Below are 17,862 nucleotides of genomic sequence, written 5' to 3' on the forward strand. Positions count from 1 at the left end.
ATGGAAACCCTAAGGAGGAAGACTTTACCACTGAGCTATATGGTTGTTCCCTCCTCAGGGTTCCAAGATTCTGGGTGTGATTCTCATGGCTGTCAGCCAACGTGGTGTAGAGGTTAAAGTATCAGATTAGGACCTGGGAGATCAGGTTCACAGCCTCACTCTGTGTCCAGGGCAGCTGTTTACCAGCTCCATCTGGTATTCAGGCTGAGACCCTACCTGCCCGCAGACTATCTCGCCAGAGTGGTGCATGCTCTAGTTATCTCTTGCTTGGACTACTGCAAGGCAGTATGTGGGGCTACCTTTGAAGGTGACCCGGAAACTAGAACTAATCCAGAATGCGGCAGCTAGACTGGTGACTGGGAGTGGCCACCAAGACCGGTCTTGAAAGACCTACATTGGCTCCCAGTATGTTTTCGAGCACAATTCAAAGTGTTGGTGATAACCTTTAAAGCCCTAAACAGCCTCGGTCCAGTATACCTGAAGGAGCGTCTCCACCCCCACCGTTCTGCCCTGACACTGACGTCCAGTGCTGAGGGCCTTCTGGCAGTTCCCTCACGGCGAGAAGCCAAGTTACAGGGAACCAGGCAGAGTGGCACCCGCCCTGTGGAATGCCCTCCCATCAGATGTCAAAGAGAAGAACAACTACCAGACTTTTAGAAGACATTGAAGGCAGCCCTGTTTAGGGAAGCTTTTAATGTTTGATGCATTACTGTATTTTAATATTTTGTTGGAAGCCGCCCAGAGTGGCTGGGGAATCCCAGCCAAATGGGTGGGGTATAAATAATAAATTAATAAAAATTAATTAATAATCAGGCTTCACATCCTCACTCAGCCAGGAAACTCCCTGAGTGACCTTGGACCATCCAGTGCCTCTTAGTCTGACTCTAATTAATAGGGTTGTTGTGAAAATAAAAATGGGGAAACAGAGAACACATATGCCACTTTGAGCTTCTTGGAGGAAAGATGGAATATTGAATGGAGTTTAAAAAAATGTATTTCAATCCAGGGAGACAACAGGAATAAAAGCTCATTGGATTGGGGTGGCGCCTGTCATTTTATGACACTGGAACAAATACAGGAACCTAACTATATTCCTCCTTGAGCAGGAAGGCAGTGATGATGATGTTGAACCAAGTCATCAAGAACCTCTGCATGTAAGAGAGGTCATGCGTGCTACACCCATGGTGCACCACCAGAATTTGCTTAGCCTTGGAAACTTGGGCAACCTGAATGAAGGCACCTGCGAAGAACTCTGCGTTGTCCTGGAAGCAATCCATGAGAACCTGAAGGCATACCGGGTGATCCGGGATGAGATTGACCAGTAAGTCTTGCCTGTTCTCCTGAAGCTTGAGAAGCACCTCAAATGTCACTTCCTAACTGGAAGAGCTGACTTGACCCCATCCCCAAAGCCAGAGTAAGGCAACCTGGTGGCCTCCAGGTGTTTGTTGGACTCCAACTCCTAGCAAACCCAGCAAGCAGCGTCAGTGGTCCAGGATTATTGGAGTTGTAGTTCAGCAGCATCTGGAAGACACCCCATTGACCTTTCCTCTTGAGCTATGACCCGTCCCGGGGAAATTTGTGATCCTGTTACTTTTTTCTTTTTCTTAAAAGCAGCTAAAGTGGGTGGAGCAAACTGGACCAGGAGTGCAGCAGAGGGAGGGAGGCTTTTAAATTCCTCCCTAACTGCTTCCCTGGCCTCCCCTTCCCCGCCCCCCAGGAGCTGCTATTGGTCACACATATCTCAGGTGTCAAAGGCCAAGGTAAAGAGATATGTCTTCAGCATAGAATTGAAACTATAGTGAAGGTGCCAGGTGCACATCTTTGATGGATGAAGCAAGTCTCCAGCATTCTTTCTTCTGTGGTTACTCTCCACAGAATAGTCGATGAAGTGAGGTCCATCAAATTCAATGTAGATCAGGAGCAAGAGGTGGTTCTGCGAAACATCCGTGGATCTAACATCTCGGAGAGTATGCTTAATGCGGATCCCATGCAACCAAAGGGTGGCGATGTTCTCAGTGCAATGTTTAGCCTGGAAAAGGTATGGTTGATTTTTCATGCCTTTGAAGGCAATGCGGGGAGCAGGTCATTCCACATCAATCAACATTACTTCTATCCCAAGTCATTCTGCTCGCTCAAGGGCAGCCAAGGTGTTGCCTTCCATTTGTCATTGGGCTCCAACTCCCATCAGGCCCTCTCAGGGCCAGCCCACCCATAAGGCAAGGTGAGGTGACTGCCTCAGGTGTCAGGATCCACAGGAGCAGCAGATCTCAATGTAGATACTCATGCCCTCCCTCCTTGTTCCTGATGTAGATATTCACTCACCCCTTCTTCCCTGGGGGGAGAGGACACCATTTTGTGGTCCACCTCAGGTGCCAAAATGTCTTGGGCCAGCCTTGGGCTCTGTGGTGGGTCTCGGGAAACTGATAAAAAAAACAACAGAGCTTGCAAGCCCAAAGTCCTAGAGGAGTAGAAAGGCACAGGTTGTATGTCTTGCACTGTTGGAAAGGGACTGGGAAGCACTTTTGTCTGGTGAGCCATTATGCCAACAGGCCCATCTCCTGGCATCACACGGCACAGGTAGGTTCAAGCCTATCAGAAAGCAGTAGGGCTTGAATGCGCTCTGAACAGAAACAGTGTGGAAGGCAAGAGCTGCTACCAAGGAGCTATCAGGAGTGCATGGCTTAGAACACATTCCCAATTGTCGCTTTGCACAATTGGGACTGTTTAAATTTGGCACCCTGTTGTTTTGGCCAGCCTTTCAGGCCGAATTTGGCTCATGGGCTGAAGGTCCCCCTCCCCTGTAGTAGAAATCCTGTCCTCAAACTCAGTGGGCTTCAGACAGCCTGCCTGACCACATGCCACACTCTTTGAACCCATTCGCACTCTGCATCTAGAGCAGTATCATACTGCTTTAAAGAGTCATGGCTTCCCCCAGATAATGCTGGGAGCTGTAGATTCTCATGGATATGGAGAGACACTTATTCCTCTCATGGAATTACAATCCCCTGAGCGATTTAACAACTAGTCCCTCTTCCGAGGGAACCCTGGGAATTGTAGCTCTGTGGGGATTCACTGGGGGAAGCCATGGATGTTTAAAGTGGTATGAAGCCAACTGCATCTAAATCTAAATCTCAAGGTCATGGGTTTGAGCTCCACATGGGGCAAAAAAGATTCCTGCATCGCAGGGGGTTGGACTAGAATTTATTTTGGGGAGCCAAAGACCCCCTCAAGAGTTGGCTCCTATGCACAGACCTCTCATTTGCTCCTGCTCTGGCTCACCAAACACCTCCATCTCTTTTACACATTGAAATGGACACAGGCACATGTGCTGGGTCCCCAGTCTAGACATGGCCACTCTGGACCTCTGTGGCCCAAGCCAGCAACACACACACACACACACACACACACACACACACACACACACACCAAAAAAATTCTCTCTTAAGATTGCCCTCATTCTTTGCCTTCTTTCTCTGGCAGATGAGCCCAGACGTGGAATTCCAAAAGGGAGGGGTGAAATCAGCTGCCATGAGAGTACGGCGGCAGTCTGCGGCTCCGGTAGGTAGATCAGCAGCTTGTGGTCCTTCTTACATACCGCAGAAGAAACAGGTCCAAGGGGAACTTCTGCACACAGTGCAAAGTTAGACTATGAAATCCCTACCTCCTCCTCGCAAGAGGCCATGATGGCCACCAGATTACATGGCGTTAAAAGAGGATTTGATAGTTCCAGGCTATCAATGGAGACAAACTTTGATGGCTATGCTCTGCTTCCTCTGTCAGAGGCAGTAATATTCTGAATGCCAGTCGCTGGACGCCACAGCGGGGGAAAGGGCACTTGAGCTCAGGTCCTGTTTGCAGGTTTTACACCGGCATCTAGGGCTGGGCAGTTTTCAACATCGTGATGTATCACAAGCTAACCATTGTGATATACCGATATAACATGACCTCAAGGGCTGGGGCTGTGGAGGGAGGGAGGAAGGAGGAAGAGCAATCTCCCGGTTGGGCTGTCTGCCCTGGCGAACCCAGCAATCCCAGCAATCCCAGCAATTGCCTCTTGCAGTGGCTGGGCATGAATGCTTTGTTTTAAAGCTCTGTCTGGTGATATATTGTCATTCTGAAACAGTCGTTGCAATCTGAACTTGAAATCAGTTTCAGACGATTTATTGATATACCACCCACTCTGGTCGGTCACTGTGAGGAGAGGATCCTGCGTTAGGTGGCCCATTGGCCAGATCCAGCAGGCTCATCTTAATTTCCCTTTTCGTGTTATGTTCTAAGTGGTTTACATTCTTTGAAATCACAACATATATATTATTATTTTATTTATTTATTTATTTATTTATTTATTTATTTATTTACCACTTAATTATCGAAACCTCTAAGCTACATACATAAAATACTCATTACAATACTGATATAATCAGATGTGTTGCTCTATCCCAGTTCCTGCCACTTGATCCAGAAGCTGCAGTTAGTGCAACTCTTTTTGGTGCTTGCTAAAAACATTCCTTTTTTGACAAGCCTGCCGACAGAAGGCCGGCGGTTCGAATCCCTGCGACGGGGTGATCTCCCCTTGCTTGGTCCCAGGTCCTGCCAACCTAGCAGTTCAAAAGCACATCAAAGTGAAAGTAAATAAATAGGTACCACTCCGGTGGGAAGGTAAATGGCATTTTTGTGCGCTGCTCTGATTCGCCAGAAGCGACTTAGTCATGCTGGCCACAAGACCTGGAAGCTGTACGCCAGCTCCCTCGGCCAGTAAAGCGAGATGAGGGCCGCAACCCCAGAGTCATCAGCGACTGGACCTAATGGTCAGGGGTCCCTTTACCCTTTACCTTTACTCAGATGCTTAGAAAACTTAAGCAATTTTAATCTGCTTTAGTATTTTAACTTTTCTATGTTTTAAAGGAGAGTTGTAATTTTTTCTTCACTTTACTGTTTTGTTTTTTTGTAAAACACTTTGAGGGGTTTGGGCTGTTTGTTCGTTTTTTACAACTGAGTGGTGTACACATTTTATGAAACAAATAATAAAACAACAGGTGGAAAATGGATGCAGATTTATCTTCTTTTTCAAAAGGCATTTCTTCTTTTCTGGCAAGGCACAAACAGTGACCCTGGAAGAGGAGAACACCAAGCTGGGATAAATTGGTCATCTCTGGATACCATTTAAAACTCTCCCCGCCCCCCACCCTCACCCACAAATAAGCTAGTCAGGGTGCATAAAGCTTAAATAATATTCCATCAGCTGCACTCTTTTCCCTACTCATGTTTCGTATTTTTCTTGTTTCTCCAACAAGGTGGAGAAGGCAACAAAACCTCCAAAGCCTGAAGCTCATCGGTTGAGTTTGGTAAGACTTAAGAAACCTATACTGTGGATGCTATAACATTCATTCTTCATATCAACATACAGCTTTCCCATGTGTTCCTGTGAGGGACAGAGAGGGTTTTCAAGCTGCTTGCTGAGGGCCCCTCTAGACTGGAGTGAGGGTGTTTGTGGGTGTCTTCTGCAACATTTCATTGCTGCAATAACACTGCATTGTTGTTGTTTAGTTGTTTAGTCATGTCCGACTCTTTGTGACCCCATGGACCAGAGCACGCCAGGCACTCCTGTCTTCCACTGCCTCCCGCAGTTTGGTCAAACTCATGTTGGTAGCTTCGCGAACACTATCCAACCATCTCGTTCTCTGTCGTCCCCTTCTTCTTGTGCCCTCCATCTTTCCCAACATCAGGGTCTTTCCCAGGGAGTCTTCTCTTCTCATGAGGTGGCCAAAGTATTGGAGCCTTAGCTTCATGATCTGTCCTTCCAGTGAGCACTCAGGGCTGATTTCCTTCAGAATGAATAGGTTTGTTCTTCTTGCAGTCCATGGGACTCTCAAGAGTCTCCTCCAGCACCATAATTCAAAAGCATCAATTCTTCGGCCATCATCCTTCTTTATGGTCCAGCTCTCACTTCCATACATCACTACTGGGAAAACCATAGCTTTAACTATATGGACCTTTTATACGGCATCATTGGCACATCATTCCACTTTATCTTAAATGCTTCTCTGATGATACTCCTTTATTGCCCCCTGGAGGGGCACTGTGGTTATGTTAAGTGATCACACATTGCAACATCTCCCACAATGGGAGAGCAGCTGCCTGTCCTTTGCCATGGGTTCTGACAAGATTCACAAATTGTGCAGAGTGATCAGAACGGTGACAGAAGCTGGAGGTTCCACCCTTGTCCGTCCCCCCCACTTTGGAGGTTACGTTCACATGGAGCTTTGAGGACCAAAGAGGGCTTGCACTCCAAGAGTAAGACAGTCCCTGTTTAAAAGACAGCCTCCAATGACCTCGGAGCACAGGAACCAGACCGAGGCATGCAAATGTCAAGAAAGGGATAAATGAAATAGAACAGAAAACCTCAGCTCCTTCAACCACATCCCTGGCCTTGATTCTTACTTCCCACATACAGTAACCCTCTTGGAGGGTGTTCCCAGTCTATGTGTTTGGAAAATGTGTGACTGGAAAATTGGGACATTCATGCCAGCCTCATACACCAATGTCCACATGTCTACACAATGTCTAAAGGGGAGCATGTTCAGCTATAAATGCATAGGCTCCTCTTTTAGTCATTCATTCATTCATTCATTCAATATCCCACCTTTCTCCCAGTGCAGGATCCAAGGTGGCTCACAGCATAAATCAAAACAGATAACTAAATGCAAACAATTTGAATATATATATATATATAGAGAGAGAGAGAGAGAGAGAGTAACCCTATTAAAAATTGAACAGAAAAACCTTCCTCCTCCAAACATAAAATTAAGAACATCATCCATCTGCACAAGACACTGCCACAACAGCCAGTTGGTGGTCAAAGACCTTCCAGTGAAAGGAAAGCAGAGAGGGCCTAGCTTACCATGGAAGGGAGTTCCACATTCTGGGAGCCACCACCAAGAAGGCCCTTGCATTGTTGCCAAATTTTCCTGTGAAGATGGCGGGGCTGAGAGAAAAGCCTCCCTGCAAGGTCTCAAAACCCAGGTGGGCTCCTATAGAGAGGTATAGTCCTTCAGGTAGCTTTGACCCAAGCCATGTAGGGCTTTGTAGGTCATCCCCAGCACTTGTCAGGTGGGGTGTGTGCCGGGGTGGAGCCAGCTGGTGTGGTCCAGGCTTTTCCCTCCACACACTCCTTGATTGTAATGGGTTGGGGGTGGCTTTAAAAAGTGGTTGTGGCAGAGCCAAAACAAGTTTTCTTTGGCGGCACACTTTCCCTTATACCTTGTGTTTCTCTTCTTTGCTCCGCCACACTGTAGCCATCAGAGGCTCCACCGAAATCTTCGATCCATCGGTTGAGTTTGGTAAGGCTGTAGAAACGTATCAGTTAGACGATGTACAGTTGACACCTTTTTGGTGCATGCCTGTGAATGGCATAGCAGGATATTAAGCTGTTTGGCTTAGGGCCGGGAAGGGACCAAGTCAAGCTCAGTGCCATCATGTGGTGGCATTTTGGTCATCTTGAGATCCAGTGGATCCAAGCCCACCATAGTCATCCCTATTCCTGGAGTGCCCAGCTATGGGGTGAAGTCTCCCAGCAGTACTTCACACACACCCCTTGCCCTGGTAGTACTTCCAGGTGACTGGGGGCGGCAGCCGAGGCCACATAACACCGGTCTTGAAAGACCTACATTGGCTCCCAGTAGGTTTCCCAGCACAATTCAAAGTGTTGGTGTTGACCTTTAAAGCCCTAAACGGCCTCGGCCCAGGATACCTGAAGGAGCGTCTCCACCCCCATCGTTCTGCCCGGATGTTGAGGTCCAGCGCCGAGGGCCTTCTGGCGGTTCCCTCATTGCGAGAAGGGAAGCTACAGGGAACCAGGCAGAGGGCCTTCTTGGTAGTGGCACCTGCCCTGTGGAATGCCCTCCCACCAGATGTCAAAGAGAAAAACAACTACCTGACATTCAGAAGACACCTTAAGGCAGCCCTATTCAGGGAAGTTTTTAATGTGTGACATCGTAGTGTATTTTTGGTCTTTGTGGAAGCCGCCCAGAGTGGCTGGGGAAACCCAGCTAGATGGGCGGGGTACAAATAATAAATTATTATTATTATTATTATTATTATTCCACCCAGTACTTCTGCTCCCTTTCAGCAGGCAGAACCAGAAACTCCACACCAGTGGGAAAACACCAACACTAGTCCATGGGGCTGTGGAGGGAAACCTCTACCTCAATCAGAGCAGTGAATTGAGGGTGTTGGATCGCACCCTTACTATATGATTTCCCTCAGTATCAGGGGTGGAGAACCTCTGGCCTGTCACCAGTCCATCTTGGGCAAGCTTTGCCCAAGAGGTATAGACTAGGAGCCTTTCCTCAGCTTTTGGATGCAACTCCCCCATTTTACAGATGATGAAGATCTGGGGAAAGCGGGGGCTGCTCCATTAGGGAAAGAGGGGCACTGCCCCACGAAGCTGCCTGCCTTCTTACTTACAGCTGGTCAGAGGGTAGCTCTGCCTGTGATTGGCTCCACTGACCAATGGTTTCTCTGCCTTCTGCCCTACCAGTCCCAATGGGCACCAGCCAGTACTGACTGGGAAACGGAGCAATAAACGGACAGATTGGGGGGGGGAGCAGAATTGTGTCGTGCAGACAATACTGAGTAAGATGCAGAGAGTCTGATTCTGCATACAGCAGCACCCTATGTCCCCATGGTTTTGGATATTCATGACATGTTGGATTGTCATATCAGAGAGCTGTCACATGTGAATGTCAACATCTAACTTTGGGCATTATAATCCCCCATGCATGTACCGTCGTATCAGAGATGGTGTGCTAAGACAAGGGTGTGAAATGTTTTGCAAAACCTTTTACTGGATTCTTTTTTTTACTACATTTTTACATTGTGCATTTACGTTTTGCTTGTGGTTTTCCTATTGTAATTTAATGGTGTTGTTACATCAAAAGCATATAACTTAAAGCCATAATAATAAAAGAGGGGTGTGTGTTTTTGTCTTCACACGAGAAGCCAAAATGAGCTTCCTTTGCCTACGCAGTTTTCCTTATTTAGGTTTTCCATTTTTCTCTTCCTCTTTTTCTCCACACCCCCAGCCAGGACCATCTGTATCAAAAGTTCCAAGTACTCAGAAGACTTTGGTAAGTCTGTAGAAACATATATTGCAGAAGATACCACTTTCATTATTTACCCCCTTGGCAGCCTTTTAGTGCATGTGGATGAGTTGATGAAGAGGAGTTTAAAACTGTTTGGCTTTGTTAATTAAACCCAGGGCGCAACGTCCTGCTTGAAATGTCCTTTGTCACCTCAGACTGTAGATGAGGAAGGGAGGCGGGGAATCACAATTTTGTATACTGCCCTTGTTGTTGTTGTTGTTTAGTCGTTTAGTCGTGTCCGACTCTTCGTGACCCCATGGACCAGAGAACGCCAGGCACTCCTGTCCTCCACTGCCCCCCGCAGCTTGGTCAGACTCATGCTGGTAACCTCGAAAACACTATCCAACCATCTCGTCCTCTGTCGCCCCCTTCTCCTTGTGCCCTCCATCTTTCCCAACATCAGGGTCTTCTCCAGGGAGTCTTCTCTTCTCATGAGGTGGCCAAAGTACTGGAGCCTCAGCTTCACAATCTGTCCTTCCAGTGAGCACTCAGGGCTGATTTCCTTCAGAATGGAGAGGTTTGATCTTCTTGCAGTCCATGGGACTCTCAAGAGTCTCCTCCAGCACCATAATTCAAAAGCATCAATTCTTCAGCGATCAGCCTTCTTTATGGTCCAGCTCTCACTTCCATACATCACTACTGGGAAAACCATAGCTTTACTTTTACGGACCTTTGTTGGCAAGGTGATGTCTCTACTTCTCAAGATGCTGTCTAGGCCTGTCATTGCCCTTCTCCCAAGAAGCAGGCGTCTTTTAATTTCGTGGCTGCTGTCACCATCTGCAGTGATCATGGAGCCCAAGAAAGTAAAATCTCTCACTGCCTCCATTTCTTCCCCTTCTATTTGCCAGGAGGTGATGGGACCAGTAGCCATGATCTTCGTTTTTTTGATGTTGAGCTTCAGACCATATTTTGCACTCTCCTCTTTCACCCTCAATAAAAGGTTCTTTAATTCCTCCTCACTTTCTGCCATCAAGGTTGTGTCATCTGCATATCTGAGGTTGTTGATATTTCTTCCGGCAATCTTAATTCCGGCTAGGGATTCATCTAGCCCAGCCTTTCGCATGATGAATTCTGCATATAAGTTAAATAAGCAGGGAGACAAAATGCAGCCTTGTTGTACTCCTTTCCCAATTTTGAACCAGTCAGTTGTTCCATATCCAGTTCTAACTGTAGCTTCTTGTCCCACATAGAGATTTCTCAGGAGACAGATGAGGTGATCAGGCACTCCCATTTCTTTAAGAACTTGCCATAGTTTGCCATGGTCGACACAGTCAAAGGCTTTTGTATAGTCAATGAAGCAGAAGTAAATGTCTTTCTGGAACTCTCTAGCTTTCTCCATAATCCAGCACATGTTTGCAATTTGGTCTCTGGTTCCTCTGCCTCTTCTAAATCCAGCTTGCACTTCTGGGAGTTCTCGGTCCACATACTGCTTGAGCCTTCCTTGTAGAATTTTAAGCATAACCTTGCTAGCGTGAGAAATTAGTGCAATTGTGCGATAGTTGGAGCATTCTTTGGCACTGCCCTTCTTTGGGATTGGGATGTAGACTGATCTTCTCCAGTCTTCTGGCCACTGCTGAGTTTTCCAAACTTGCTGACATATTGAGTGTAGCACCTTAACAGCATCATCTTTTAAAATTTTAAATAGTTCAGCTGGAATACCATCACTTCCACTGGCCTTGTTATTTGCAGTGCTTTCTAAGGCCCATTTAACTTCACTCTCCAGGATGTCTGGCTCAAGGTCAGCAACCACACTACCTGGGGTATATGAGACATCCGTTTCTTTCTGGTATAATTCCTCTGTGTATTCTTGCCACCTCTTCTTGGTGTCTTCTGCTTCTGTTAGGTCCTTTCCACTTTTGTCCTTTATTATGGAAATCTTTGTACGAAATGTTCCTTTCATATCTCCAATTTTCTTGAACAGATCTCTGGTTCTTCCCATTCTATTGCTTTCCTCTATTTCTTTGCATTGCTTGTTTAAGAAGGTCTTCTTGTCTCTCCTTGCTATTCTTTGGAAATCTGCATTCAATTTCCTGTATGTTTCACGATCTCCCTTGCATTTTGCTTGCCTTTTCTCCCCCGCTATTTGTAAGGCCTCACTGGACAGCCACTTTGCTTTCTTGCATTTCCTTTTCATTGGGATGGTTTTCATTGCTGCCTCCTGTATAATGTTACGAGCCTCCATCCATAGTTCTTCAGGCACTCTGTCCACCAAATCTAAATCCTTAAACCTGTTCCTCACTTCCACTGTGTATTCATAAGGGATTTGACTTAGATTGTATCTTACCGGCCCAGTGGTTTTTCCTACTTTCTTCAGTTTAAGCTTGAATTTTGCTATAAGAAGCTGATGATCTGAGCCACAGTCAGCTCCAGGTCTTGTTTTTGCTGACTGTATAGAGCTTCTCCATCTTTGGCTGCAGAGAATATAATCAATCTGATTTCGATGCTGCCCATCTGGTGATGTCCATGTGTAGAGTCGTCTCTTGTGTTGTTGGAAAAGCGTGTTTGTGATGACCAGCTTGTTCTCTTGACAGAACTCTATTAGCCTTTGCCCTGCTTCGTTTTGATCTCCAAAGCCAAACTTGCCAGTTGTTCCTTTTATCTCTTGACTCCCTACTTTAGCATTCCAATCCCCTATAATGAGAAGAACATCCTTCTTTGGTGTCACTTCTATAAGGTATTGCAAGTCTTCATAGAATTGGTCAATTTCAGTTTCTTCAGCACCAGTAGTTGGTGCATAAACTTGGATTACTGTGATGTTAAAAGGTCTGCCTTGGATTCGTATCGAGATCATTCTATCATTTTTGAGATTGCATCCCAGTACAGCTTTTGCCACTCTTTTGTTGACTATGAGGGCCACTCCATTTCTTTTACGGGTTTCTTGCCCACAGTAGTAGATATGATGGTCATCCGAACTGAATTCACCCATTCCCGTCCATTTTAGTTCACTGATGCCCAGGATGTCAATATTTATTCTTGCCATCTCATTTTGGACCACCTCCAACTTACCCATGTTCATGGTTCTTACATTCCAGGTTCCTATGCAATATTTTTCTTTACAGCATTGGACTTTCCTTTCGCTTCCAGGCATATCCGCAACTGAGCGTCCTTTCGGCTTTGGCCCAGCCGCTTCATCAGCTCTGGATCTACTTGTACTTGCCCTCCGCTCTTCCCCAGTAGCATGTTGGACGCCTTCCGACCTGAGGGGCTCATCTTCCAGCGTCATAACTTTTATATGCCTGTTGTCTTTGTCCATGGAGTTTTCTTGGCAGGGATACTGGAGTGGCTTGCCGGTTACTCCTCCAGGTGGATCACGTTTGGTCAAAACTCTCCACTATGACCTGTTCATCTTGGGTGCCCTGCTCGGCATAGTTCATAGCTTCTCTGAGTTCTTCAAGCCCCTTCGCCACGGCAAGGCAGTGATCCATGAAGGGGAAAATAAATGCCCTAGGTAAAATAAATAAAAGCCTTCAGCAAAAAACAAAGGCACCCCGTTTGTCACATTTCCATCCCCTCACATGAATTTCAAATTCTCACCATTTAGATAACACGACGTCGGGTGTGGGAAAGCTTTGGCCCTCTAGACATTGCTGAACATATCTGAACTCTCTGCATCTCTATTTTTTTTTTTTAAATAATATTTATTAAAATTTTAAAGGTTACAGAAAGAAAAAGTAAAAATACCACATTAAACAAAAACAAAACAACACAACACAATATAAGAAAACAGAAAAATAAAATCCATTAAACAAAAACAAAAACAGAAAGAAAAATATATCAAATCTCCTCATTACGTATCTTTCGTTAGCTTATTTCCTTGACCACCTCACACCTCCCTTTTTTGTATTCTAGGTCAATTATCCATTTCAGCAAATCCTTTCCCTCTTTTAAAATTTTTATCCTGTAAATTATCTTAATATAATGTAACTTTACTTTTCTTCCTTTCACCAATTAACAGTCAATTATTCCCAAATCCTTTATATCATTTCTGCTAAAATCATATAATATTATTCAAACATCCTTCTAACAGTTGTTAATTTTACAATGTTTCTGTAAATAGTCTTTAAATTTCTTCCAATCTTCCTCCACCGACTCTTCTCCCTGGTCTCGGATTCTGCCAGTCATTTCCGCCAGTTCCATGTAGTCCATCACCTTCATCTGCTATTCTTCCCGGGTGGGTAATTCTTGTGTCTTCCAGTACTTTGCAATAAGTATTCTTGCTGCTGTTGTAGCGTACATAAAGAAAGTTCTGTCCTTCTTTGGCACCAATTGGCCACCCATGCCCAGGAGAAAGGCCTCTGGTTTCTTCAGAAAGGTATATTTAAATACCTTTTTCATTTCATTATAGATCATCTCCCAGAAAGTCTTAATCCTTGGGCACATCCACCAGAGGTGAAAGAATGTACCTTCGGTCTCTTTACATTTCCAACATTTATTATCGGGCAAATGATAGATTTTTGCAAGCTTGACTGGTGTCATGTACCACCTATATATCATTTTCATTATATTCTCTCTTAAGGCATTACATGCCGTGAATTTCATACCTGTGGTCCATAACTGTTCCCAGTCAGCCATCATAATATTATGTCCAACGTCTTGTGCCCATTTAATCATAACAGATTTCACCGTTTCATCCTGAGTATTCAATTTCAACAGCAAGTTATACATTCTTGACAAGTTCTTAATTTTAGGATCTAGCAATTCTGTTTCCAGTTTTGATTTTTCCACCTGGAAGCCATTTTTTTTGTCCAAATTATATGCCTCCATTATCTGGTAATAATGAAGCCAGTCTCGCACTCTATTTTTTAATTTTTCAAAACTCTGCAATTTTAGTCTGTCTCCTTCTTGTTCCAAAATTTCCCAATATTTCGGCCATTTGGCCTCCATATTGAGCTTTTTCTGAGCCTTCGCTTCCATTGGTGACAGCCACCTTGGGGTTTTATTTTCAAGCAAATCCTTATATCTTATCCAAACATTAAACAATGCTTTTCTGACAATATGGTTTTTAAACGCTTTATGTGCTTTGACCTTATCATACCACAAATATGCATGCCACCCAAAAACATTGTTAAAACCTTCTAAGTCCAACATGTCAGTGTTCTCAAGAAGCATCCATTCTCTCAGCCAACAAAATGCGGCTGATTCATAATAAAGTTTTAAGTCCGGCAGGGCAAATCCACCTCTTTCTTTAGCATCAGTTAATATCTTAAATTTTATTCGAGGCTTCTTGCCCTGCCAGACAAATCTAGAAATATCTCTCTGCCACTTCTTGAAGCACTCCATTTTATCCAAAATTTGCAATGTTTGAAACAAAAACAACATCCTTGGCAATACATCCATCTTTATCGCAGCAATTCGGCCTAGCAATGATAGCTTCTGGTTTGACCATATTTCTAAATCCTTTTTCACTTCCATCCAACATTTTTCATAATTATCCTTAAATAAGTTCACATTCTTAGCAGTCATGTTCACCCCTAGGTATTTCACTTTCTTAACCAGTGTTAATCCTGTCTCCTTCTGAAACCTCTCTCTCTCAGTCGCTGTTAGGTTTTTCTCTAAAACCTTAGTTTTCATCTTATTCAACTTAAAACCCGCTACCTGGCCAAATTCTTGAATTAGTTCCAGTACTCTTTTAGTACTAGATTCTGGCTCCTGTAATGTCAATACCAAATCATCAGCAAATGCTTTCAGTTTGTACTGTTTGGCTCTAACCTGTATACCTTTAACTGTTTGGTCCCTTCTAATCATATTTAAAAGCACCTCCAGGACCGATATAAAAAGCAATGGAGAGATTGGGCAACCTTGTCGTGTTCCTTTCTCTATCTTAAATTCTTCCGTCACTACATTGTTCACAATTAATTTAGCCTTTTGTTCTGAATAAATTGCACCTATACCATTTTCAAACCCTTGACCAACCCCCATCCCCTGTAAATTTTTCTTCATAAAACTCCAAGAAATATTGTCGAAGGCTTTCTCCACGTCCACAAATATCAAAGCTGCTTTAGTATTGATATTCACTTGTAACTTTTCTAAAATGTTAATTATGTTCCTCGTGTTGTCAGACAAATGTCTGCCCGGGAGAAAGCCCGCTTGATCTTTATGAATTTCTTCTACTAGTACCTTTTTAAATCTTTTGGCCATAATATCTGCAAAAATTTTATAATCCACATGAAGCAAAGATATGGGGCGGTAGTTCTTAAGCTGTGTCTTCTCAGACTCTGTTTTCGGTATAAGTGTAATATAAGCTTCCTTCCATGACTCTGGTGCCCTTTTCCCTTCCAATATTTCATTACAAACTTCCTTTAATGGCTGTATTATCAATTCTTTCAGTGATCTATAGTATCTTGAAGTCAAACCGTCGGGTCCTGGAGATTTGCCCAATTGCATATTCTGGATGGCCCCTTCTATCTCTTGCTCCGTTATTTTGTAATTCAGCATTAGCTTACTTTCTTGAGAGATTTCTTGTAATCCATTTATTTTCAAGAAACGATCAATGTCTATTTGTTTCTGGGTTTCCTGTGTATATAGTTGTTTAAAATACCTCCGAAAACACTTTCTAATCTCCACTGGATTCTGTATATTTTTTCCTTCTACTTCCAAATTTGTAATAGTGTTAAGTTTCTGTCTTTTTTTCATTTGCCAAGCCAGCAGTTTTCCACATTTATTTGCCGATTCAAATGTCTTTTGTCTCATCTGTTTAATTTTCCATTCTATTTCCTGATTCATCATTTTCATATATTGTACTTGATGGAACTTTATCTCTTTCAGAATCTCCTGCGACTTTGGTTTTGCTCTCAATTTCTTCTCTCCTTCCTTTATTTTCTCCAAGATCTTATCTTTTTTCTCATTTTGAGCTCTCTTTTGAATCGTATTCTGTTGTATCAAAAATCCTCTCATAACCGCTTTGCTTGTGTCCCAAATTACTCTTTTTTCTACAGTAGTGTTCATATTTATCTCAAAATAGTCTCTCAGATTTTGGGGGGCCTTCTTAGTCACTTCTTCATTCCTAAACAATGTGTCATTCATCCTCCATCTGAAGGAACCAATTGGTGTTAGTTTCAATTCCACCTTTACAGCATTATGGTCGGAGCAGGTTTTAGGGCATATTTCCACCTTTCTAGTCTTTGGAGCCAGCCCTCTAGTTACCCAAATTTGATCAATTCTTGTCCATGTCATTTTTGCCTCAGAGAAGAAGGTTCCCTCTCTTCCCAGAGGGTTTTTAACTCTCCAAACGTCAACTAAATCCATATTGTCAGTCATGTCAAAGAAAGTCTTTGGTAGTCTACCGTCCTTAGTGACTACCTGTCTCTGTGCCTTGTCCATGTTTGTAGACACCACTCCATTCATGTCCCCCATCAAAATCATATTATAGTCCATAAAGTCCATCAGAGTCTCATGTAACTTCTTAAAAAAATCCGATTTCCGCTCATTTGGTGCATAAATGCCTAATATCAAAAATTTCTCTCCTTGTGTTTGGATTTCAATTGCTACAAATCTTCCTTGGTCATCTTTAAAAAGAAATTTCGGTGATAGGCTCTCCTTTGCGTAAAGTACTACTCCTCTTTTTTTAACTTTGTCTGATGAAATGAATTCATGTCCCAATCTTTTATTTATCAATATTTTCCTATGCAGCCTTATCACATGTGTTTCTTGTAAACAAATTAAGTCCAATTGTTCTTTTTACATGAAAGACTCTTCGTCTTTTTTCAGGGGAGGAACTCTCTGTATCTCTAGCTGTTGTCCATGCTTGCTTGGGCTGGTGGGAGTTGGAGTTCAGCAACATCTAGGGGGCTAAAGCTTCCTGACACCTGCACTAAGGGCCCACCCACACCCCCATCTTAATGTGGGTTGTGAAGCCCTTGCACCTCCTTTAGTTCCCTCTCTGCCATGTGGCATTCTCCTACAACGACTGCTGTCCTCCATTTTCATTCTGGGGGTGTGGCAGGGGTAGGACCAGAGAGGTGAGGGGACTGGATCCTAAGCCTGTTCCGCTCAGGCACATGATCGAGCAACCTGGCCTAGACCACTATTTTCAAGGCTTAGTTTTCCCTTTGCCAGGCTTTAGGGAACTGGGTTTGGGTCTGGTGTAACATTACACTGGATTAAGTTTCGCCAGCTTGGCTTTTGCCAGCTTCTTGTGCGTAGGATTGCTCCCTTAGTCAGTGTGAATTCTGTTCTATGCCACAGGCACTGGGATGAGGGGGTAGAATGGACTGTCTCGCTTCAGTCACAGGCGGGCAGCCACTTATCCCACAATGTAGCAAACAAGAAAAAAAAACCCACCCTGCAAGTAGAAAGCTGCTTCATTGGGAGCAGCTTGGCTGCACTTTTTCTCCCTGCTATGGTTGTTTTTTACTTGCATGGAGACACAATGCTCCCCATGTCTTGTTTTGTTTTCAAAGGCATACTGAGAGATGGGGAAGCAACCAGTTGCTATTGGACTGCAAATCCCATTCCACCCCTAACCACTGGGCACACCAGCAGGGGCTGATGGAAGTGGCATCGTGGTTCAGGTGTTGGCCTGGGACAGGTGTGGGGAACCTTGGCCCTCCAGATGTTGCTGAACTACAATTCCCATTAGCCCTGGCAAGCCTGGCCTGGCCTAGTTTCAGACTATTGTAAGATCAAACAAGTTTTAGGTGGGAAACAGCTGCTTTTAGAGATTTTTCAAAACATGTGTTTCCCCTAGCTCCGGGAACACAATGGAGGCTGGTTCCTTTGG

The 17,862-nt window shown here is 44.3% G+C and overlaps 1 protein-coding gene across 2 annotated transcripts in view; it reads left to right on the forward strand.

Annotated features, from left to right (window-relative positions):
* The window catches only part of CATSPER4 (cation channel sperm associated 4), a 43,537-nt gene that overhangs the window by 17,983 nt on the left and 7,692 nt on the right, over positions 1-17,862 (forward strand). The window contains exons 9-14 of one of the 2 annotated variants that reach the window (XM_079986112.1): positions 1,107-1,321; positions 1,876-2,038; positions 3,481-3,558; positions 5,295-5,345; positions 7,296-7,340; positions 9,084-9,128. In XM_079986112.1, coding sequence (XP_079842238.1) covers positions 1,107-1,321; positions 1,876-2,038; positions 3,481-3,558; positions 5,295-5,345; positions 7,296-7,340; positions 9,084-9,128 — 597 coding nt within the window. The remainder of the gene's footprint in view (positions 1-1,106; positions 1,322-1,875; positions 2,039-3,480; positions 3,559-5,294; positions 5,346-7,295; positions 7,341-9,083; positions 9,129-17,862) is intronic. The other variant, XM_079986113.1, reaches the window with a different exon arrangement.

This window comes from Podarcis cretensis (genome assembly GCF_951804945.1).
Source record: "Podarcis cretensis genome assembly, chromosome: 8".
Taxonomy (NCBI): domain Eukaryota; kingdom Metazoa; phylum Chordata; class Lepidosauria; order Squamata; family Lacertidae; genus Podarcis; species Podarcis cretensis.